The sequence below is a fragment of the Nerophis ophidion genome, linkage group LG13 (genome assembly GCF_033978795.1).
Source record: "Nerophis ophidion isolate RoL-2023_Sa linkage group LG13, RoL_Noph_v1.0, whole genome shotgun sequence".
NCBI lineage: Eukaryota > Metazoa > Chordata > Actinopteri > Syngnathiformes > Syngnathidae > Nerophis > Nerophis ophidion.
The window spans coordinates 13,740,746-13,766,729 of record NC_084623.1 but is presented as its reverse complement, the minus strand read 5'-3'; the positions used below and the strand labels follow the sequence as shown (position 1 = coordinate 13,766,729).

The 25,984-nt window shown below is 40.7% G+C and overlaps 1 protein-coding gene across 2 annotated transcripts in view; it reads left to right on the top strand.

The window, feature by feature from the left end:
• Positions 1-25,984, top strand: part of tmeff2a (transmembrane protein with EGF-like and two follistatin-like domains 2a) — a 392,560-nt gene that overhangs the window by 217,425 nt on the left and 149,151 nt on the right. For both annotated transcript variants that reach the window (XM_061918441.1, XM_061918442.1), the window contains exon 4: positions 3,194-3,220. In XM_061918441.1, coding sequence (XP_061774425.1) covers positions 3,194-3,220 — 27 coding nt within the window. The remainder of the gene's footprint in view (positions 1-3,193; positions 3,221-25,984) is intronic.

The window sequence follows — 25,984 nt, the reverse complement described above, 5'->3', positions numbered from 1 at the left end:
ATTTTTTTCATAAAAGTTTGAGTTTTAATTTATTTTACTTTACTTTTCAGTCTCATGTCTTTATTACATTGAAGGTTGTTTACCTGCTTGTACTCATTAGCATAATACAATTCCAGTGAATAGTTTTTGGAATTACTTTTCTTAAGTGATGTTTTTACCAGCATGCAGCATAATGTCAGTAAGATGAACATTTTATGTGAATATTATGAAACGCAGCTTTGAAATCACATAAAATGCATTATTTTACTGCCACATTACGCACTTTAACATGTTTTTGTGCAGGGGTTGTTCACCTTTTTGACTTCGACAGAGAGGCCCGGGGCCCAAACAATTATTAACACAAACATACATTTACACACCATTATGTTAGGCTAAAATAAATAAACTAAATTAACAATGAATATGTTTCTCAATTAAACTGTCAACAATATTAAAGTGCAAATGAAAATACTGCTTCACCACTTTGGTCATCATTTCTGCGCTTAAATTGCTTGTAGAGTGGAAAACCAAATTGAGTTTATACGCTTACCGGTATTTGTGTTTCATTGTAACCATTAAACCAAATCCAATTGTATTCACAATCCGCACAGTATGTGGAAAATACTGTCTAAAATGTCACAAAATGCCACAAATTCAGTCAACCATCCTCTATGGTAATTTCCGTAGTTTCTATGTCACTTGCATAACGCTTCTGTTATTAGATCAGTCGTACTGAAAATACGCAAACATTTGAAAGAGATGTGCTGTTTATCATTCACAATCCTTATATAAGACAAGAACTCACATACTTGTCTTTTTTTATGCGTTCGAAATTGTAAATAAATAACAATTGGGTAAACAGATCGAGCGTCCTCTATTACGCTTAAAATACTCTCTCTAATAACATCCAGAAACTGCCAAAAATTGTCCATTTACATATCGTGACCTGAAAATTGACCAAATATGAGTGATATTGCTATTATAAGTTCCAACTATTTTAGCGGCGCATTGATAGCGGTGAGCTAATGCTAGCTTAGGCTGCTATTGCTAACACACTTTAAGCCGGCGGCTGCTTCTGCTTGGTCTCAAACTTGCTAAAAGCAACTTTTGGATTAAAATTCATGCATCTCTCACCTGGTAGTAGACGAATGTGACTATGGACTGAGAGGCTGGTCGACTTTCACATCCGTAAAGTGGCGAAAAAGACAAAAAAAGACGCATGTTGCAGCAATTTTTTTAAAACTCTTTGTGAAGATTGTGATTGAATCTTCATCTAAACGGAATTATGTGGTCGGCATCCCAGCGATAGTGGAAATATGTTACATTGAATGAGTTTGAAGTTTCTATGAAATGACTGCGGTCTACCCTGTCTGTATGCACATGTGTCATATGAGCAAGTTTTAATGTTGTAAATTTGATGTTTTATGTGTTGTTTACTGTTTTTAATGTAACATTGCTGCTGCCCTCCTGGCCATGTCTCCCTTGGAAAAGAGATTTTTGATTTAAATGGGAGTTTACCTGGAAAAATAAAGGCTAACTAAAAAATAAAAAGACAGAGGAATATCACAGTAAGTGTTTGTTTTATTTTGGTTTATTATGTTTAGTTTGTATGTTTAGCACTAACATGTGCACAGTGAAGCTACATCTGTCTAGCACTCGGCTTCTAAAACTTATTGCTCATCCTCTTTGTGTTCAGACTAGAAAATAGTACGTCCTGGGTCATAATTTTCCCCAAAGTAATCGTTTTTGGCTCTGATAAAGTTTGCTTGATTTGCATTGTTGCTGAGGGGGAAGGGATCTGTGGTTCAACACGGATTGACTGGCTTCCTCATTGTCTCTCAACATGGCTCGGAAATCTCCGTGAGATTGATACTACTTTGATCATACCTTCTTATTTGCAAGCTGTGACAGTATTTTGATGTCATAAGTCAGATGTATATGATAATTGTCATTTTTTTGTGGTCACGTTCTGTTTGGTTTTGGACTCATCGGGCACTCTCTTTTGTTTTGTCACCATGACTACCTATTAGTTTTCACCTGTCATGTCACGCACCTGGTTCATTTGGACTCATGCACTTGTTAAATGACACAGCATTATTTAAGCCTGTGCGTGCCAGGCAGTCAGCCTGGCGACGTCACCTCCTACACACCCATGTTATCCATGCCGATGATCCATGCTCTTTCTCAGTCCAAGTAAGTTTCCGTTATTCATGCCATAGTTTATAAGTTTTGTTTTGTGTCCATAGTTTTGCCTTTGTGCGAGTTTTTGTTTCAGAGCCATGTTTTATCCTCCGCAGCTGGAGCGCTTTGAGTTCATTGAGATGTTTGTTAATTTAGAGGTTAGGTAAGCTCGGCTTTTGATAGCCTGTTGATTTTCTCCCTTTTTGGAACCTTTTCCTTGTTTGGAATAGATATTTGTTTTCAAACTCCTGTATTTGTGTCCAGAGTCCTTTCCGGGTCTTGACAGTACTGAGAAAGAGCATGGATCGTCGGCATGGATAACATGGGTGTGTAGGAAGTGATGTCGCCAGGCTGACTGCCTGGCAACTACAAGCTTAAATAATGCTGTGGTGATTAACAGGTGCATGAGTCCAAATGAACCAGGTGCTTGACATGACAGGGGAAAACTAATTGGTAGTCATAGTGACAAACACAAACAAGAGTACCCAATGAGTTTGATTGATTGATTGATTGATACTTTTATTAGTAGATTGCACAGTTCAGTACATATTCCGTACAATTGACCACTAAATGGTAACACCCGAATAAGTTTTTCAACTTGTTTAAGTCGGGGTCCACGTTAATCAATTCATGAGTCCAAAACCAAACCGAACGTGACCACAAAACATGACAATAATAGCTTCGATATTGAGGCAACTTTGTTTTTCCACTCTACTGGTACTAGAAACTTCCCTATGACTTTAGCTCCAGACTTCTTCTGTTTGTTTGATGTTGTCATTACTGCCACGAGTGGTGGAAAGGTGTATTGCAACAGAGTTACACTGCAGCCTATTTGGACCAAAGCTGAAAAATATATTGGGGCGCTCTGGTTAAGAAACCTTGATTTAGTCTTCTTGGGAAAAACATGCATTGGTGAATTCATGGACGAGGCACAAATACCGCACAATGACCAACATATTAGATTAAATATTAAAAGTCTTTTCCAAAAGAAAATCCTAGTGTCTTTAACAAGCATGTTTGTCTTTCTTTTCAGATGCCGGGTCAGGATCAGGGGATGACGGTAAGATTACTCAAAACTTTCATCCTCCACTGCTTTGATCCCACACACTCACGATTTTCTACGTGCTCGTTGTCATCGCCCACTGAAGCTGTGGTTCATCGTCGGGGGTTGCACTTGTGGCCCCAGCTGCATGTAAACGGCCATTGATTTAAAAAAAGAAATAACAACAAAGCGTCGTATTCCGTGTTTGCTTCGTCTTTGTTGTATATGTGATAACTTGACGGCCCATAACTGGCGAGTACCGCGGCCGCCTGTCTTGAATCATAAAAATATGCCCTCAAGGAGTTACGTGTGGATACTGTGAATGGATAAGTAGATTGGATATCATATAGGGGGAATGAGAAACTGTGTGTGTATCAGTCACACAATAAACGCTTAAGCCTGAAAAGTAAGACTTGAAAGTAAGACTGTTCTTCAAACCTCAGGATTGGCTGACAAAAGATAAAAGCTTAATGAATATCCTACTCGTGGATTGCAAACAGACCATTTCTAGGAAACGGGTATCACAGGAGAGCTCGACTTTGAAGCAATGGATGGAAATCACAATGGAGATTTATAAAAATGGAGAACATTTCGGCGATTATTAATTATAAATTAGGGATAGGTTGATTGGCAACACTAAATTGGCCCTAGTGTGTGAATGTGAGAGTGAATGTTGTCTGTCTGTGTTGGCCCTGTGATGAGGTGGCGATTTGTCCAGGCCGGAATGCACCCCACGCCACCCCAAAAGGGACAAGCGGTAGAAAATGGATGAATGGAGAAATGTACTTCATACTGAGAAAACTGGGTCAATTATGTCACGCCCCATAAGCCTGATTTTTTTATTTTCTCGAATTAGTGATTGTATTGTTTAAAAAAAAAAAAAAAAGTGTTACTATAACAATCTACAAGATTAATATAGGTTGCCTCGCTCTCTTCCCTTTCATCTTTCGGTATTCCTTTTTTTTTTTTTTTCATTGATTTATTTATTTTTATTATCTTTCTAGCTATCATTATGTGTACGTATTGTTGCATTTGAACAACTTTATTGTTGATAATAGAGGTAAACTATTGCTTTTGTTCATGATCAATAGCGCTTTTTCTATTGGTATTTGTATTGCTCCAGTTTTAGTGTAAAAATGCTCATTGTCATTACTATATTATTATTTATTTCGCTAACTGCTTATTTGCTATCACTTTTACGATCATATTTGTACATATTGTATGTGCTGGTGTTCCATTGTTGTTGTTGTTATAGTTGTATATGCTGTGGTTGTTTTTGTCTCTCTGTCTAATCCCCCTATTATCACCACAATTTCCCCCTCTGTCTTCCTTTTTTTTTCTCTTTCTATCCCCTCCTGCTCCGGCCCCGGCTGCAATAAATGATAATATAAATACATTTAATAAAGTCACATTCAAATAAGACAACAAGAGAAGTATTCTACACTTCTCTTTTGTAAAGTAAATCTACATCAACTATATGATTTGCCTGAGAAGGTGGACAGGACAAAAAAAAAAAAAAAAATTCTCCCTATTAGTATTAGGATAACAATATGTTGGTACCGGTACTAAAATTATTTCAATACTTTCAGTAATTTTCTGAATAAAAAGGTAAAAAAAAAATTATTATTGGCCTTATTTTAACCAATAAATCTTAGGGTACATTAAACATTTTTCTTATGGCAGTTAAGTCCTTAAATCAAATAGTGAACATATAATCAATCAATCAATGTTTATTTATATAGCCCTAAATCACAAGTGTCTCAAAGGGCTGCACAAGCCACAATGACATCCTTGGTTCAGATCCCACATCAGGGCATGGAAAAAGTCAACCCAGTTGAATGACAATGAGAAACCTTGGAGAGGACCGCAGATGTACTAGACAACTTGTCTTTTAGTAGTAAGTAAGCAAACAAAGGCTCCTAATTAGTCTGCTGACGTATGCAGTAACATATTGTGTCATTTATCATTCTATTATTTTGTCAACATTATTAAGGACAAGTGGTAGAAAATGAATTATTCATCTACTTGTTCATTTTACTGTCAATATCTGCTAACTTTCTCTTTTAACGTGTTCTATGTACACTTCTGTTAAAATGTAATAATCACTTATTCTTCAGTTTTTTGATACTTTACATTAGTTTTGGATGATACCACAAATGTGGGTATCAATCCGATACCAAGTAGTTACAGGATCATACATTGGTCATATTCAAAGTCCTCATGTGTCCAGGGACGTATTTCCTGAGTTTATAAACACAACGTACAATCGGAAAAACGAAGGAAGATGTTTTGATACCAAAAAATATTGACGTAGTCATAGTAGTATCAACTACATACGTGCCTGTACTTGATATCATTACAGTTGATGTTAGTGTAGTGAAGCATGTTTAGCTATTCCTCGTCCTACAGGGATGATACTTGTAAGAAACTTACTTTATTTGTCACCATGGAGACCAGGATTAGTGAATTAGAAGTCGCTAAAACACGTTAGCCGCTAGCCACGTCTTAAAGCACCTCTTCCTGAGGGCATTTCAGTGTTATAACTTCATCTTTATCTTTAGTTTTTAAGCCAAAATGCGTCCGTTCTCCGTTTTTCTGTCTACACACTGTGTCTGCTTGTAAGTCCTCGGTGATTGTGCGCTGCCGAACATGCTCCTCTGCTCGTAAACCAGCAATGTCACGACGCGGGCGCCGGGTGGGCGATGAGGGAATACTTGCCAACCTTGAGACCTCTGAATTCCTTGAGATGTGGGGGTTGGGGGGGGGGGGGGGGGGGGGGGTTTGGTGGTAGCAGGGGTGTATATTGTAGCGTCCCGGAAGAGTGAATGCTACAAGGGGTTCTGGGTATTTGTTCTGTTGTGTTTATGTTGTGTTACGGTGTGGATGTTCTTGTGTTTGTCATTCTTTTTTGATGTGGGTTCACAGTGTGGCGCATATTTGTAACAGTGTTAAAGTTGTTTATACGGCCACCCTCAGTGTGATGTGTTTGGGTCTTGACCAAGTATGGCTTGCATTCACTGTGTGTCTGTAAAAGTCGCATATATTATGTGTATGGAGGACAAGCAGACTTGACAACAGGTTGTAGAGGACGCTAAAGGCAGTGCATTTAAGGCACACCGCCAATAATGTTGTCCGGGTGGAAATCGGGAGAAATTCGGGAGAATGGTTGCCCCGGGACATTTTCGGGAAGGGCACTGAAATTTGTGTCTCTCCCGGGAAAATCGGGAGGGTTGGTAAGTAAGGATGTTATCGTTATCAAATGATTAATTAGTATCGCAGTACCATACTTATACTAATACGGGTATAACGTACAACAATACTACCTTAATGTTTTTTTGTTTATATTTATATATATATATATATATATATATATATGTATATTATTTTTTTATTTCGATTTTTTTATTTTTATTTTTTATTTTTATTTACCATATGTTTATATTCTTTTATTTTATTATTGATTATTATTATTATTATTATTATTATTATTACCCTGAAAGGGACAAGCGCTAGACAATTAATGGATGTTTTTTTTTATTTATTAATTTTTTTAATTTTTTTTATTTATGTATTTTTTTTTATTCATTTATTTTTTTTTATTATTGCTGTATCTGTAAATATTATTATTCCTTTTTTTTTTTTTTTCTTTTTTGTGGGGTTGAAGGGGTGGCATCGTTGGATAAAAAACAAACAAAAAAAATTGACATTTAGGGCAGACAATAGATCTCTGATGTTGGATTTCAATAAAAAAAATAAAATTAAAAAAAAGACTAAATAGGGCTAAGTATTGGTCATTTTTTAGAAGGGTCAGTAATCGTTTATAAGTCGAGCTTATTACTGGCGTGTCATTGAACCAGGCCCTCTATTTACTGGCTAATTGACTAATAAGACTTGTTACTAATGCCGGAGTCGTGAATAATTGAGCCCATCTGTCCTCGCATGTCTACACATAAGCATGTGTTTACTGTCTTCCATCACGTTCTCTCCATCCTCTGTGTTTACACACCCCGCTTCTTCATTACGTCCGGACGCTTTTTTTTTTTCACGACGTACACGCCAGGCAGAGATTGGAGAGGAGATTATTCCCACTGTAAAAGATGGCGGATGAATGAGTGGAAATGAAAAGGCGGCTTGTTCAGCCACGAGGAGGTGGGGCGAGCGAGAGAGAGAGAGAGCGTTGACAAGCGGTAGGATAGGGTAGGGTTGGGCCCGGGCGCCTTGGACAAAAGAAATGGCCTGAGGGAAAAAAAAAATGGCAAAATAGATAAGGGAACTCGGGGAAACAGACGGAGAAACGGCGATAACGAACCAAAGATGCTTTACACTTGGTAACAAAAGGACAGCGCTGTATGTCTCTTGAACATTTGTTATTTTGTACAGTTGGAAGTGCGTGTGCGGGGAATGTGCAAGTGCTGCACGTAGAAAAATGGGGGAGCAGCGGTTTTTAAAACCAAGAGCTACTTGGGTACTAATTAATGCGAAGGGCTACCAGTTTGATACACACTTAAATAAATTGCCAGAAATAGCCAATTTGCTCAATTTACCTTTAATAAATAAATCTATATATGTAAAAAAAATGGGTATTTCTGTCCGTCGTTCCGTCGTACATTTTTTTTTCCTTTTACGGAAGGTTTTTTGTAGAGAATATGTGAGGACTGGTGGGCATTGTGATGCCGAGTTCCATTCCCTCGAGGATGCGTTGACGTGAACACAACAAAGGTAGGATCTTAAAATATTTATTCAACCAAAAGGGAGCTCTGAACAGAAATACTGGAGCTAATAAAAAGGCAAACCAAAAACGCTAGTATGAAAACTAGGAAATACAAATAGAAAACGAAACTTGGCATAAAAGCACAAAAATGTAAAAACAAAAACAATTAGCATGTGAGCTAAGAAAAGGCAGGTGGCTTAGCATATGAGCTAGCGAGATTAAACGTCGAAAAAGTAGCAGTCGTCACTTGTTGCATGAGAGCAAATTAGAGTCCCAGGCAGAAGAATGAAAAGAGGAAGGTTTATAAAGGGAAGGTGATTAACAGAGAACAGGTGTGCAGGAACCGGGAGTAACAGCTGAAACTAATAAGTAACCATGGTGATGGACTAAACGGGAAATAAACGGATCAAACGGAGAATGAGAACAAAGATGGAAAAAATAAACAATAATATGTGAAGATCCGAGTCACGGATCGCAACAGAATAAATGATGAAAAAAACACTTAAATTAACTGTTTAAAAGAGGATAAAACACGAAAAAACTGAAAATTACATTTTGAAACATATTTTATCTTCAATTTCAACTCTTTAAAATTAAAAATTCAACCGAAAAAAATGAAGAGAAAAACTAGCTAATTTGAATATTTTTGGAAAAATTTAACAACAAAAATGTTTTTGAACATCATTAGTAATTTTTTTTGATTAAAATTACTTTTGGAATTTTGATGACATGTTTCAAATAGGTTAAAATCCAATCTTCACTTTGTTAGATTATATAACAAATTGGACCAAGCTATATTTCTAACAAAGCCAAATCATTTTTTCTTCTAGATTTTCGAGAACAAAAATTTTCAAAGAAATTCAAAAGACTTTGAAATAAGATTTAAATTTGATTCTACAGATTTTCTAGATTTGCCAGAATATTTTTTTTGAATTTTAATCATCATAAGTTTGACGAAATATTCTTCGTCGAAAAAACAGAAGCTAAAATGAAGAAATAAATAAAAATGTATTTATTATTCTTTATAATAAAACAAATACTTGAATATTGATTTAAATTTTTAGGAAAGAAGAGGAAGGAATTTAAAAGGTAAAAATCCTAAAATAATTTTTAAGGTTGTATTTTTTCTCTAAAATTGTCTTTCTGAAAGTTATAAGAAGCAAAGTAAAAAATTAAATGAATTTATTTAAACAAGTGAAGACCAAGTCTTTAAAATATTTTGGGGGATTTTCAAATAGTATGAGTTTTGTCTCTTTTAGAATCAAAAATGTCGAGCAAAGCAAGACCAGCTTGCTAGTAAATAAAAAAAATAGAGGCAGCTCACTGGTAAGTGCTGCTATTTGAGCTTTTTTTTAGAACAGGCCAGCGGGCGACTCATCTGGTCCTTACGGGCTACCTGGTAAACCCTAACCCTAACTGTTGGTGACCCCATTTTGTGACCCCATTTGAGGATGCAACCTTTGGGCCTGATCAATTCCATCCATCCATCCATCCATCCATCCATCCATCTTCTTCCGCTTATCCAAGGTCGGGTCACGGGGGCAGCAGCATAAGCAGGGAAGCCCGGACTTAAATGATGTACTTAGTCCACAGGTACACAAACGTGTACTTCATGTGAAGTGACATGTTAATTTTTATTTTTACACATCTTTTTTCCAAATTCCATTGTATGTTATACTCTTCTGACGGATATCAGTATAAGTGTCCACATAAGTGGGTATAAGACCTCAATTCAGTTGTGTTTTTATTTTTTGTTTTTATTCAGTCATTGGTGGAGCTCAGGATAGTATTTGAATGTTGTTTTTAATATTGTTCTGCAGCACTTTGGAAACATGTTGTTGTTTTAATGTGCTATATAAATGAAGTGGATTGGGTTGGATTAGTGTACACACTTTTGGAAATAAGAGCTAAAAGGTGCTGTCCATGCATGTGGCCACTAAGTCCTTAAAGGTTAAATGTCACCATGGAAACACTCATTTACTGCACATTCATGTTTTGTTCTCCTATCTGTGTGCGACGTTGTTAAACCAGCAGCACACATCCATGATTAATTTTGTCTTTATTTGAAGGGACAATGCAGAGAAACATTAAGCTCAAAGACAGATATGTTCTGTACCAGATTATAGCTAAATAGCTAATTTCCATCTGCAGTCCCTGGCTACCTAAATTAAAGGGATACAAAAATCATGCAATAGAATTATGACAATTAAAATCATGCCATAGCATGTAATCAAAATAAGAAAAGTCATTAAATGCCCTTTCATGGACACAAACTTAATATACAATACAACCACACCGCATTCACATCATCACACAAAGACAATACATGCTCTTGTTCACATCTGTCATCATTCGTAATAACAACCATGATTTTACCAGACACACCTCACAATTTAGAACAAAAATGCTCTCATGGATAAATATAATACACATTAAGTTGATGTGTCAAACATAGTGCCCACCTTATTGACCGTGTGAGCAGCTTTGTAATACATTACTATGAATCATTTTTTCAACCTGGATCGCCAAGCAAAATGTTCATACAGTGAAGCAGAGTTACCCATGAGAATCAATGTCAACATTGATTGTCCCAACATGGGAAAAAAAAATGTCTATAACTATTGAAGTATAATTTTGCTAACAGCGATTGAGAGTGTATTTTATATCCACATTAGTTTTCTTATTAAAGTTAAAGTTAAAGTACCAATGATTGTCACACACACGCACTAGGTGTGGTGAAATTTGTCCTCTGCATTTGACCCATCCCCTTGTTTACCCCCTGGGAGGTGAGGGGAGCAGTGGGCAGCAGCGGTGGCCACGCCCAGGAATAATTGTTTGTGATTTAACCCCCCATTCCAACCTTTGATGTTGAGTGCCAAACAGGGAGGTAATGGGTCCCATTTTTTATAGTCTTTGGTATGACTCGGCCGGGGTTTGAACCCACAACCGACCGATCTCAGGGCAGACACTCTAACCACTAGGCCACTGAGTAGCTAGAAAACCATATTAAACCATAATAAAAAAAACACTTACTGTAATATTGCCACTCTCGCTGGGATGTCAGCCGTCGGCAAGCTCATATAATTCCGTTTAGATGAAGATTCAATCCCAATCCTTAAGTGTTAAAAAAAAGTCCCTGCAGCAAACGTCTTTGGGGTCTGTTTCGCCATCTCGGTGACGTGAAATTCGACCAACCTGTCTGTCCATGGCCACTTTTGCCTACTACCAGGTGAGAGATGCATGAATTATAATCAAGAATTTACTTTTTAGCAAGTTGAGACCAAGCAAAAGCAGTCAGCTCAGCATGTCAACAATAGCAGCATAAGCTATCATTGTGCTGCTAAAATAGAAATGATAAATAAGCGTTGGCGCTTATAGTAACAATATCACTCATATTTGGTTAATTTTAAGGTCACGACATGTAAATGGATAATTTTCGGTGGTTTCTGGACGTTTTTAGAGGATATAACATGCGCAACATAGAACCCTCAATCCATTGACTCAATTGTTAGCTATTTATTCACGGTTTCAAATGCATAAAAAAGGCCAAGCCTATGTGGTCTGGTCTTACATAAGGATTGTGAATGATAAACAGCACATCTCTTTCCATTTTTTTTTTTTTGCATATTTGCAGTTTGACTGATCTGATAACATGGTCAGAGTGCAGAAGCGTTCCAAAATAGGAATATTCAAAACGGCTGACTGAATATGTGGCATTTTGGGATGTTTAAATTGTGTTTTCACATTATTTGTGGATTGTAAACACAATTGGATATGGTTAAATCAATACAATGAAACACTAATATGCATATAAAGTCCAAGTCCCTTGTTTTTCCACTCTACTGGTATTTTAATCGACCTGCCTTCCCGGACCACAAGTCACTATGTCAACGGATACACTAAATCCCAAAAGTATTTGGCCAGCTGGCTTGACTCACATACAAACTTGAAGTGCCATCCCATTCCTAACCCATAGGGTTCAATATGATGTCGGTCCACCTTTTGCAGCTATATGGGAAGGCTGTCCACAAGGTTGCAGAGTGTGTTTATAAAAAAATGTTCACCATTCTTCCAAGAGCGCATTGGTGAAGTCACACACTGATGTTGGTTGAGAAGACCTGGCTCTAGTCTACGTTCTAATTCATTCCCAAAGGTGTTCTATAGGGTTCAGGACAGGACTCTGTGCAGGCCAGTCAAGTTCATCCACACCAGACTCTGTCATCCATGTCTTTATGGACTTTGCTTTGTGCACTAGTGCACAGTTATGTTGGAAGAGGAAGGGGCCTGCTCCAAACTGTTCCCACAAGGTTGGGAGCGTGGAATTGTCCAAAATGTTTTGGTATTGACAGACATATATATATATATATATATATATATATATATATATATATATATATATATATATATATGTATATATATATATATATATATATATATATATATATATTTAAGAGTTATATCTTTCTATAGTCATATTTGAAATAACTAGTGTTTTCCATTTGTACTCTTTCTATTTTTTAATCTCATGTCCAATAGTGCACTGTGAGCTACCTTGAGCTTGGGAATGAAAGGAGTAGAAGTACTCCATTTCTTATCTCATCCTGTCTCATCCTGAGCTGAACAATGAACGTGTGTATTCCTTCTAAAGGGTGTGGGCTATGGGCATATTGAAAAAGAGGGCGCTTCTGTAATTGTGTTAGATCAACTTGGCGACGCGATTTGAATGTGTTGTTTTTAGGTTGGTCTCTCCAAAGCTTTGGAATAAATTGCACAATACCAATTCTGTTGAGGTCATCACTCATACTCAGCATATATGTCATTCAAAAGAACTTGGGATGGACCAGTAACTTAAATTCCCTGGGAGGAAGAACTGGTCCAACGCAACAATATCCTGGAAAATTCAAAGTTTATTCCACTGAAACCAAGGGGCCAAGCCCAACTCCTGAAAAACAACCCCACACTATAATTCCTGGTCCACTGAATTTTCAACTCGGCACAATGCTGTCCGAATCTGGATGTTGTTGACAAATGGCTTTCGCTTTGTATAGTAGAGCTTTAACTTGCACTTACAGATGTAGCGACAAACTCTATTTAGTGACAGTGGTTTTCTGAAGTGTTCCGGAGCCCATGTGGTGATATCCTTTAGAGATTGATGTCGATTTTTTGACACAGTGCCGTCTGAGGGATCGAAGGTCACGGTCATTCAATGTTGGTTTCCGGCCATGCCGCTTACGTGGAGTGATTTCTCCAGATTCTCTGAACCTTTTGACGATATTATAGACCGTAGATGTTGAAATCCCTAAATTTTTTTGCTATTGTACTTTGAGAAACGTTGTTCTTAAACTGGTTGACTATTTGCTCACGCAGTTGTGGCCCCATCCTTTCTGGTGAAATACTGAGCATTTTTTGGGAAGCTGTTTTTATACCCAATCATGGCACCCACCTGTTCCCAATTAGCCTGCACACCTGTGGGAGGTTCCAAATAAGTGTTTGATGAGTATTCCTCAACTTTTTCATTATTTATTGCCACCTTTCCCAACTTATTTGTCACGTGTTAATGATTATTTGCAACAACAAAAAAATGTGTATCAGTTTGAACATCAAATATGTTGTCTTTGTAGCATATTTAACTGAAAATGGATTGAAAATGATTTGCAAATCATTGTATTCCGTTTATATTTGCATCTAACACAAATTCCCAACTCATATGGAAAGGACGGGGTTTGTATATTACCTAGGATTTCACTCCGAAAAATGTTTTTCACTTTCACAATCATGTTCAAATACAAAACGGGGTAATAGCTTGGCGTTGGCCCAAATAGAAAAAAGCAAGAAGGAAGTAGGAGGAGGGCAGGTGGCGCAGGTGAGAGATCAGAGCGGCGCTTTTATGTGCAGGGGAGAGGGTTAAAAGAGGCGGTTATAAAAACGCAGGTGGGAGTCCGATTGAAGAAACCAACAGCAAAGGCCCATGCAGGATAAAATCAAACACATTTTAATGACAGATGATAAATCTGCACACATAAAGCTCCAGTCAGCTGGGTAGCTGCCAATTTTATTAGCGCCGTGTTTTATGTCTGCGTGCTCAAAAGTGTAAGCCGCGCGTACCCGCGCCCGCGAGAGGGTGTGCTCCTTTGTGCGGCCGTATCGGATATAGCGAAACATAAGTCGAGCGTGTAGGCAAATGCCCTTAAGCCGTGCGCCGGGTCACACGACCTCCATAGTCAGCACCAGACATTTGTCCAAATCTACCGAGGACAAAGGCGCTGAACTCACTCGCGCATGAAAGGACAAAAATATCAAAACCTTTTTTTTTTTTTTGTTCTGGGAAAGTTGGATGAAGGTCGTGCTCGCCAAGGTGCCCTTGAGCAAGGTGCCAGAGCTTCCTCGTTCTGAAATGTTGCATCTCCCTGATGCCAGTTTGCATGTGCATGCATATAATGGTCTAATACTAGGAGTGTAACGGTACACAAAAATGTCGGTTCGGTACGTACCTCGGTTTCGAGGTCACGGTTCGGTTCATTTTCGGTACAGTAAGAAAACAACAAAATATAAATTTTTTGGTTATTTATTTACCAAATTTGTAAACAATGGCGTTATCCTTTTAACATTGGGAACGCAATAATAATTCTGCCCACGTTAATCAACATTAAACTGCCTCAAATTGTGAAGTGAAGTGAATTATATTTATATAGCGCTTTTCTCTAGTGACTCAAAGCGCTTTACATAGTGAAACCCAATGTTACATTTAAACCAGTGTGGGGGGCACTGGGAGCAGGTGGGTAAAGTGCATTGCTCAAGGACACAACAGCAGTGACTAGGATGGCGTAAGCGGGAATCGAACCTGCAACCCTCAAGTTGCTGGCACGGCCACTCTACCAACCGAGCTATACCGCCCCACAATAAAAATTGTTGCTCAGATTAAATAAAATGACAAAACTTTTCTTCTACATATAAAAAGTGCAACATTAAACAGTTTCAAGTCAACTCATCATGCTTAATTTATCACAAAATTTGATTTTTATTATGTAAATGTAATATTTTTATCAACATGTGATTTCAGGGACCCTGCCATTCAAAGCTTTTCTGTCCGTAAAACACACACACACACCGCAAAATGAGCTAACGTTACGCTAAAAGCTAATTAGCCTTCACCTCAAGCCAGAACTGCGAGCGAGTTTAAGTTTCAAGAAGGTCAACGGGCTCATAGTGATGTTAGTAGTAGTTGACTGGGAGGTGTTTATTATCATTTGGGGAGAGTACGCTGCCTTATGCTCACCTGCTAAACACCTGTCTTCTAGACGCTGAAGCATTTACTACATGCGCTCTGAATACGCACTGCTGATTGGCTGTTACCGATATATATGTAACCAATCAGATGGTTGTGTGGGTGGGACAATGCCGGGTGCTGAGACCGAGGCAGAAGAAGCAAAGCAGCTTGTTAAGACTTTAGCTTAGAAACTCGTTCGGTACACCCCATACCGAAACGGTTCAATATAAATTAGCTTAGCTTATGGCAGTCCATCGATGACGATGATGACGTTGCTCCAAACGAAGTATTGGATTGGTTATTGTTGTGCTTTTCGCCTGTGCATAGCCAGGTGGCTGCTCAGGCCTATGCGTGATCCACAGACTTTGTCACAGGAGGGGCAGGGGAAGGCAGCGGTGATGGTCGCTGGTGCTGTGGCACGTTGGTGTCTTTGTGCACGCCGCTGTGCTCTCCGCTCTGTGAACTTCTCCTGAAGATGAGTGATTCCCTGGTGGCAAGTAGAGCTCCAAGTCTGGCGGTCAGCAGCCAGGGACTCCAATGCTGGTGGTTTGATGTCACACTTTTTCAGGAGAGTTTTAATGTGGTCCTTGTACCGTTTTTTCTGGCCCCCGGCAGACCTTTGACCGACTGAAAGCTGGCCATACAATATTTGACGGGGTAGGCGGTGGGCTGGCATACGAATCACATGTCCGACCCATCTTAGGTGTTTTTGGCCAAGGAGTGCTGTGATGCTGGGTGTGTTGGTCCGGTCATAAATTTCAGTGTAGGGCACCCTGTCTTCCCAGGTCAGACCCAGGATCCTTTGGAGGCAGCGGATGTGGAAGGCCTCGAGACTCTGGATGTGCCTCTGGTAGGGTGTCCAGGTTTCGGAACTATAGAGCAGCGTGGAGAGGCAGACTGCCTTATACACGACTGTCTTGGTGGAGATGGTTAGATTCCTGTTCAGGAAAACCCTGGACCGTAGCCTTCCAAAGGCAGCAGAGGCCAGGCCAATACGGGCCTGGACGTCATCGTCAATGGTGCAGGTTGGCGACAGGGTGCTTCCGAGGTAGGTGAAGTGGGGGACGGTGGCTAATGGGTGCCCGTCAAGGGTGAAGATTGGCGTGTTTGGCTGGGGAGTAAACTCCTGCACCAGTATTTGTGTTTTCTTGGTGTTTATCTGAAGACCAATGGCACTGTAGATGGAGGCTACCACATTCAGTGCGCGCTGGAGAGACTCTGGTGAGTGTGCAAGTACAGCACAGTCATCTGCATACTGTAGTTCCAGAATATGCTGGGTGTGGAGTTTAGTGCTGGCTTGGAGGCGACAGATGTTAAAAAGGTTACCATCCAGCCGGTATTGTATCTGAATCCCATCTGTGGGGTCCAGGTGTTTATGGGACAGGAGGGGGACAGTGGAAATAAACATGTTGAATATGGTTGGGGCAAGGACACACCCTTGCTTGACCCCCACATCCACACTGAAAAATGGGGATTGTTGGCCGCCGTTGCTCACACAGGCCTGCATGCCATCATGTAGCTGCCGCAGTAGGTTGCAGAACTTTGCTGGTACACCTAATTTTCCAAGTACTTCCCACAGCAAGTCCCGGTTTACTGTATCGAAGGCCTTGGACAGGTCAATGAATGCCATGTACAAGTCTTTGCGGTGTTCTCTGCATTTTTCCTGTACCTGTCTGGCCACAAAGATCATGTCTGCGGTGCTCCGATCACGTCTAAAGCCGCATTGAGATTCGGGCAGGATGTTTTCGGTGACATGACGCTGAAGCATTTACTACATGCGCTCTGAATACGCACTGCTGATTGGCTGTTACCGATATATATGTAACCAATCAGATGGTTGTGTGGGTGGGACAATGCCGGGTGCTGAGACCGAGGCAGAAGAAGCAAAGCAGCTTGTTAAGACTTTAGCTTAGAAACTCGTTCGGTACACCCCCATACCGAAACGGTTCAATATAAATACACGTACCGTTACACCCTTCTCTAATACCCATTTGTCTTTAATCACACCATTAAAGTACAAATTGGACTATTCCCACACTGAAAACCAAGTGTTTTGGTAAAATATTATAAAACAATCCAACATGGAATTTTCTTTTTATTCTGCAGCAAAAATGGGCCAACAAAGACACTGATCCCCGTAAGAAGAATACCAGTAGAGTGTAGAAACTCTAATCCAGTGATTCTCAAGCTTTTTTCACGAAGCACTACCTCAGAATTCACTTGGCTCAACATTAAAATACAGTAGCGTAGTAGGCCTGAGTATTCCTTAAAAGAGTTTTTTTTTTTTTTTATGTTGGCAACTGTAACATTGAACAGTAACACTGTGTTTGAAAAGAGAAAACTAAAACACTGTACTTATTGTTGGCGCAACCGCTAGATGGTGTCCACGTACCAATAGTGGTACACGTACCACAGTTTGAAAATCTATACCAATCTCATGCATCACAATAACTCTAGAAAAATATATATATTGTTGATGCTAGTTATAAAAATAAAAATAAAATAATATGACAAGTGTACCTCAATTTTTGTTAGTAATTGCTAATTCAATTAATCAACTCCAGCAAACAAACAATATTATTAAGGGATGCACAATAAAAATAAAAAAATACACTTCTTGCTTCTCAAAAGCAATACAGATAATTGATAATTAATTTGTGTCTACTACTGTATTTTCCAGACTATAAAGTGCATTTTTTTTTAAATTTTCCTCAAAACCCGACAGTGCGCCTTATAACCCTAATGTTTGGGCTTACCCACCTCGAAGGTATTTTATTTGGTACATCAATCAATAATCAATGTTTATTTATATAGCCCCAAATCACAAATGTCTCAAAGGACTGCACAAATCATTACGACTACAACATCCTCGAAGAACCCACAAAAGGGCAAGGAAAACTCACACCCAGTGGGCAGGAGAATTCACATCCAGTGGGACGCCAGTGACAATGCTGACTATGAGAAACCTTGGAGAAGACCTCAGATGTGGGCAACCCCCCCCCCCCCCCTCTAGGGGACCGAAAGCAATGGATGTCGAGCGGGTCTAACATGACACTGTGAAAGTTCAATCCATAGTGGCTCCAACACAGCCGCGAGAGTTCAGTTCAAGCGGATCCAAGACAGCAGCGAGAGTCCCGTCCACAGGAAACCATCTCAAGCGGAGGCGGATCAGCAGCGTAGAGATGTCCCCAACCGATACAGGCGAGCGGTCCATCCTGGGTCCCGACGAGCGGTCATCCTGGGTCTCGACTCTGGACAGCCAGTACTTCATCCATGGTCATCGGACAGGACCCCCTCCACAAGGAGGGGGGGACATAGGAGAAAGAAAAGAAGCGGCAGATCATCTGGTCTAAAAAGGAGGTCTATTTAAAGGCTAGAGTATACAGATGAGTTTTAAGGTGAGACTTAAATGCTTCTACATGGTGTAATGATAATAAATAAATCTGGATTGGACTCTCATTAATGGCACGACTGGTTTGGAAATGTGTTTGTATCGTTACCTTTCGGCGCTCTTATTTTCTTTTTTTTTTCTTTTTTTTTTATTGACATCCAGCATCAGACAGTCCTATCCATTACATCATATTCACATACATCATATATCTGTAAATGTCCCAAAAATTTTTGTTAATATCCTACCATATCCACCCCCCCCCCCCCCCCCCCCCAAAAAAAGGAGACAGCAGAAAAACAAACTGGTATTTGCAAATATATCAATTAAATAAGGAAAAAAGAAATGATAATACATTAATAATAATAATAATCAGAAATAAAATAAAAAATATAAACACACAAATATATATATATATGAGTCCTGTGATGAGATGGCAACTTGTCCACGGTGTACGTCGCCTTCCGCCCGAATGCAGCTGAGATAGGCCCCAGCGACCTCCCGCGGCCCCAAAAGGGACAAGCGGTAAAAAACGGATGGATACATAGGGCTCAATCATAGCTTCTTGTTGTAGTTGCATGCTGCCTGTGCACGCCCCAGCTGCCCTATCTCCTGTTGACATAAAAGTCATGTTTACCTGAGCTGTGCCTGCCATCTCTGCATCTTGGGGTTCAAGACCAACAGAACCTTTAACGTGGACATCCTACCCTGCAGTGTGAGCGTAGCCTAACTTGTATCTAAAGGAAGCAATTTGTGAAGGTCAAAACTCCAATAAGTTATCTTAGCCGTTTTATGTTTGAATAGTGAAAATGAGGATTTATTATGAGGTCTCCGAGGCAAAGCAAGAACAGAATAATTACCGTTATTTAGTACTTTCTTCTCAATGCCTGTCGGTCTTTTCATCAGCTTGATTCATTTTGTATGTTTTATTGTTTTTGGAGGTTTGAGTCAGGTTAGAGTCTTTAAACATCATTGTTTTTATACTGTCCTTCCACTGATTACCCACAAATCCTCATGGCTGCCAGTGTTATTGTGTCTACTCCGGAGCAGGGCTGAATATGGCTCATGAAGGCCACGGATTTACTAAAAACACTCATGCATTTTTGACAAAGCGAAGGTCTTCGACTATACAGAGGGTCGAATGTGCGAGAAAATGAGAGCAGACAGTGTTGACAATGTTGCAACCTTGTGCAGAAACACAAAAGAAGATTCCCTGTGAGATGCAGAAACTGCCAGAGAAATTTTCCGTGCAACGTTCATATTGTTGTTACTCAGCCAGCGTCCGTGGGTCTGATGGACCCCTTGCATTTTGTGGCTTTTAATGCCTGACAATCAAACACTGTTATGTTAAAAAACTGAACAGATATTTACCTTATCCCAATAAACATCTGTTCAGTATTTTAACACCCACAATCGCTGGATGAGTAACAACAATATGAACATTACACAAGAGTTAAAACGCGACAGAGCCCCTCCGCATTGACATCTCAGAGAAAATGAGAATTACAGGGAAAGGGGATTATTTTTAGAGAAAAGAAGCTAAAGCCCGGCCTTAGCTTCCCGAATCCATCTATCCATCCATCCATCTTCAACCACTTATCCGGAATTGGGTTGCAAGGACAACAACTCTAGCAGAGACCTCCAGACGTCCCTCTCCAGAGCAACATTAGCAACTTCCTCCTGGGGGATCCCGAAGCGTTCCCAGGCCAGAGGGGAGATGTAATCCCCCCATCTGGTCCTTGGCCTGCCGCGGGGTCTCCTCCCAGTGGGTTGTGCAACGAGGACCTCCCTAGGGAGACGCTCGTGAGGCATCCGCACGAGATGCCCGAACCACCTAAGCTGGCTCCTTTCCAAGCGAAGGAACAGCGGCTCTATTCCGAGTCTCTTTCGGGTGACTGAACTTCTCACCCTATCTCGAAGGGAGATGCCAGCCACCCTTCTGAGAAAACTCATTTTGGTCGCTTGTGTCCGATCTTACTCTTTCGGTCATGCCCCACATTTCATGACCATAGGTGAGAGTAGGAATGTAGATAGCTCTGTAGACCGAGAGCTTTGCCTCATGGATCAGCTCTCGTTTCGTCACAACAGTGCGGCAGAGAGACTGCAATACTGCTCCGGCTGCTCCGATTCGCCGGCTGATTTCCTTCTCCATCTTTCCCTCACTCGTGAACAAGACCCAGAGATACTTAAACTCCTCCACCTGTGACAGAGTCTGGTTCTCCACCTGGACTGTACAAACCATCGGTTTCCTGCTGAGAACCATTGCCTCAGATTTGGAGATGCTGATCGTCATTCCAGCCTTTGAACACTCGGCCGCGAACTGATCCGGTGAGAGCTGAAGGTCACGAACCGACGGTGCATCAGGACCGCATCATCTGCAAAAAGCAGTGACGCAACCTTTAGCCCCCCCGAGACGTATACCCTCTCCGCCATGGTCACGACTCTGTCTAGAAATCCTGTCCATGAAAGTCCCAAACAGGATAGGCTCCCAAATAGCGTAGGTAAAGATAAGGATGCCGGAAAAAGATCACCATTGGACTTTTCCTAATTGAAATACAATAGCGTGATTGGGGTGATTAATCTAATGATCAGACCCCCCAACACTATGGATTGGCAAGCACTCCATTTATTTGAATTAATTACCCGCGATGCACTTGTCAATCCATTTTAAATTGATCTATTTTTGTTGACATGTCGTGTTGGAGTATTTCAGACAGAAACCCCTAACTTTATTGCAAAACCGACGCCGTCCTCTTTTGTCTTTATTAGCTCAGAACCCGCCAGATAACCTCATTTATCTTGTCTGACTTTGGAAACCGTCGGACCGAAAACAGATTAAAAAAAAAAAAAAATCTAAAATATCTGGATGACCCCCGCAGTTCCCTCTGATGATTGTTCCGGCCCTCCGTCCCCTGCTCCGATGGCTTCCGCAATGACAAGTTGCTGCCCCAGTCACACCGCCGTTGCCATGGTAACCAAGTTAGAGGTTTATGGAAGTGAGTAATCTAATCTTCCCACTTTGTGGCCGATCGATAAGGTTTACCACTAGCAGCCCACCCACGTGTCTGTGTGTATTTATGTGTGTCCTATTTGGTCATTCATGCTGCATGTCTTCTCTTGCACACACACACACACACACACACACTCACACACACGCCTGCACACACACTCAAACACACGACTTATCTTGCCAATATGTTCCACCCTAATAGGAAGGTGAAAGCCGAAGGGCAGATAGGCTCCCAGCCTCATTTAGAAGCCTGAGCGTCACTCAAGTTGACATTCTGCACCAATATCCTCAAGTTTAAGGAGAACCACCACGGTAGTAATTGGAGCAGTTAGGGAAAGGCTGCTGTGAAGTGAAAATACGTTTCATCTCTGCGGTATTACATCATCATGGAATATGTTTCCATGGTTTTGCGATGGGGTACCTTGAAGGTTAAAAAGCGCTATACAGGTATAACCCATATACCATCTACAACTTTCTCCGACGTGTTTCATGCCACTCCTTTGTTGTCTCATTTTGTCCACCAAACCTTTTAAGCTTGGCGTGAATGCACAAAAGTGAGCGTTGTTGATGTTATTGATTTGCCGTAGTGCTTATCAGGCATATTTGGTCAAAAAATGTTGCCAATATGTTCCACCCTAATAGGAAGGTGAAAGCCGAAGGGCAGAGAGGCTCCCAGCCTCATTTAGAAGCCTGAGCGTCACTCAAGTTGACATTCTGCACCAATATCCTCAAGTTTAAGGAGAGCTCTGGTTCGATCCCCACCCTCTACCGACCTTGTCCAGTCCATTGTGTTCTTGAGCAGGACACTTCACCCTTGCTCCTAATCGGTCATGGTTAGCATCTTGCATGGCAGCTCTTGCCATCAGTGTGTGAATGTGTGTGTGAAAGGGTGAATGTGGAAATAGTGTGAAAGCGCTTTGAGTACGTTGATGGTAGAAAAGTGCTATACAGGTATAACCCATTTACCATGTACAACTTTTTCCAACATGTTTTATGCCACTCGTTCTTTGTCTCATTTTGTCCACCAAACATTTTAAGCTGGGCGTGAATGCACAAAAGTGGGCGTTGTTGATGTTATTGATTTGCCGTAGTGCTTATCAGGCATATTTGGTCAACTAATGTTGCCAATATGTTCCAACCTAATAGGAAGGTGAAAGCCGAAGGGCAGATAGGCTCCAAGCCTCATTTAGAAACCTGAGCGTCACTCAAGTTGACATTCTGCACCAATATCCTCAAGTTTAAGGAGAGCCCTGGTTCGATCCCCAGCCTCTACCGACCTTGTCATGTCCATTGTGTTCTTGAGCAGGACACTTCCCCCTTGCTCCTAATTGGTCATGGTTAGCATCTTGCATGGCAGCTCTTGCCATCAGTGTGTGAATGTGTGTGTGAATGGGTGAATGTGGAAATAGTGTGAAAGCGCTTTGAGCACGTTGAAGGTAGAAAAGCGCTCTACAAGTATAACCCATTTACCATGTACAACTTTCTCCAACGTGTTTTATGCCACTCTTTCTTTGTCTCATTTTGTCCACCAAACCTTTTAAGCTGGGCGTGAATGCACAAAAGTGGGCGTTGTTGATTTTATTGATTTGCCGGAGTGCTTATCAGGCATTTTTGGTCAACTTATCTTGCCAACATGTTTCACCCTAATAGGAAGGTGAAAGCCGAAGGGAAGATAGGCTCCAAGCCTCATTTAGAAGCCTGAGTGTCACTCAAGTTGACTTTCTGCACCAATATCCTCAAGTTTAAGGAGAGCCCTGGTTCGATCCCCACCCTCTGCCGACCTTGTCCAGTCCATTGTGTTCTTGAGCAAGACACTTCACCCTTGCTCCTGATGGGTCGTGGTTAGCATCTTGCATGGCAGCTCTTGCCATCAGTGTGTGAATGTGTGTGTGAATGGGTAAATGTGGAAATAGTGTGAAAGCGCTTTGAGTACGTTGAAGGTAGAAAAGCGCTATACAAGTATAAGCCATTTACCATGAACATTTTTCTCCAACGTGTTTTATGCCCTCTTTTTCTTTGTCTCATTTTGTCCACCAAACATTTTATGCTGGGCGTGAATGCACAAAAGTGGGCGTTGTTGATTTTATTGATTTGCCGCAGTGCTTATCAGGCCTTTTTGGTCAACTTATCTTGCCAACATGTTCCACCCTAATAGGAAGGTGAAAGCCGAAGGGCAGATAGGCTCCCAGCCTCATTTAGAAGCCTGAGCGGCACTCATGTTGAGATTATGCACCAATATCCTCAAATTTAAGGAGAACCACCACGGAACCTTGCCATGAACGTTGTGTCCTCGAGCAAGACACTTCACTCTTGCTCCTGATGGGTCGCGGTTAGCACCTTGCACGGCAGCTCCTGCCCTCAGTGTGTGAATATGTGTATGTGAATGGGTGAATGTGGAAATAGTGTCAAAGCGCTTTGGGTACCTTGAAGGTAAAAAAGCGCTATACAAGTTTAACCCATTTACCATTTACCGTGTACAACAGGGGTCTCAAACACGCGGCTCGATACGTTATTTTGCGGCCCGCACCTTGATGTTAAATTTTAATGTTGGTGCAGCCCGCGAGTTTTATATGAATGGCGCTTTACCACGTCATACTTGTATACCCTCGATTTGTCCGTAAGACTCACAATTTTCAGTGACCCTCCGGGGGTTATCATTCTCCCGAATTTCACCTTGACAATAATATAAAGGGGGCTACGTGGAAGCACTGTCATTAGCGTTCTCTACAGTCTATACATACAGCATGCTAGCCAGCCACATGTTGAATGTGACTACTATAGGCGCAGTAAGCGATTGCAAGACATACTTGATTAACAGCCATACAGGTCACACTGAGTGACCTTAAAGGGGAACATTATCACCAGACCTATGTAAGCGTCAATATATACCTTGATGGTGCAGAAAAAAGACCATATATTTTTTTAACCGATTTCCAAACTCTAAATGGGTGAATTTTGGCGAATTAAACGCCTTTCTGTTTATCGCTCTGGAGGCGATGACGTCAGAATGTGACGTCTCCGAGGTAACACAGCCGCTATTTTCATTTTCAACACATTGTAAACATTGGGTCTCAGCTCTGTTATTTTCCGTTTTTTTGACTATTTTTTGGAACCTTGGAGACATCGTGCCTCGTCGGTGTGTAGTCGGAGGGTGTAACAACACTAACAGGGAGGGATTCAAGTTGCACCACTGGCCCGAAGATGCGAAAGTGTCTGCCGCCAGACCCCCATTGAATGTGCCAAAGTGTCTCCACATTTTACCGGCGATGACAGACATGGCACAGAGATGTATGGATAACCTGCAGATGCATTTGCAACCATAAAGTCAACTAAATCACGAAGGTGAGTTTGTTGATGTTGACTTATGTGCTAATCAGATATATTTGGTCGCGGCGTGACTGCTAGCTAATCGATGCTAACATGCTATTTACCGGCGGTGCTAAAGCAGACATGGCAAAGATATGTATGGATAACCTGCAGATGCATTTGCAACTATATTACATTTCCTTCCACCCACATTTAATGCGAAAAAAACACTTACCAATCGACGGATTTAAGTTGCTCCAGTGTCACAAGATGCGAAAGTCCTGATCGTTTGGTCCGCACATTTTACCGGCGATGCTAACGCAGCTATTCGGCCATGCTATGGCTATGAATAGCATCAATAGCTATTCGCTCAATAGCTTCAGTTTCTTCTTCAATACTTTCATACTCCAACCATCTGTTTCAATACATGCGTAATCTGTTGAATCGCTTAAATCGCTGAAATCCGAGTTTGAATCCGAGCTAATGTCGCTATATCTTGCTGTGGTATTCCCATTGTTTGTTTTCATTGGCAGCACTGTATGACGTCACAGGGAAATGGCTAGTGATTTCGAAGATAGCGAAAGTAAGGCACTTTAAAACTTTATTTAGGGATATTCCGTGACCGGTAAAATTTTGAAAAAAACATAAAAAAATACAACAAGCCACTGGGAACTAATTTTTATTGTTTTTACCCCTTTTGAAATTGTGATAATGTTCCCCTTTAAACGACCCTTGTGTGTGTGGACAAGGATAAGGTTAGGTGGAATTTACCCTGGATAACCTTATCCGGCTTAATGTAAACGGGGACTTAGGCTAACTGCATGTACACATTGCATCATTAATTAAGCCTCGTTTGTAGGTATATTTTAGCTCATGTAAGTTCCTTCACTTTTGTCCTCTATGTATTTAATTTACATTCGTATGTCTCATGACACATTATCTGTACGTAATATTGGCGAATTTTCTCATAATTATTTATGTGCCGTGTTGTTCCAGACGACAGTAAATTTTACCCAGCTTGTAATAAATCCATTAGACAGCTTGCCGTTTCCTTTAACATGAACTCACACATCATTTCCAGGAGTTATCGCACCCTCTGA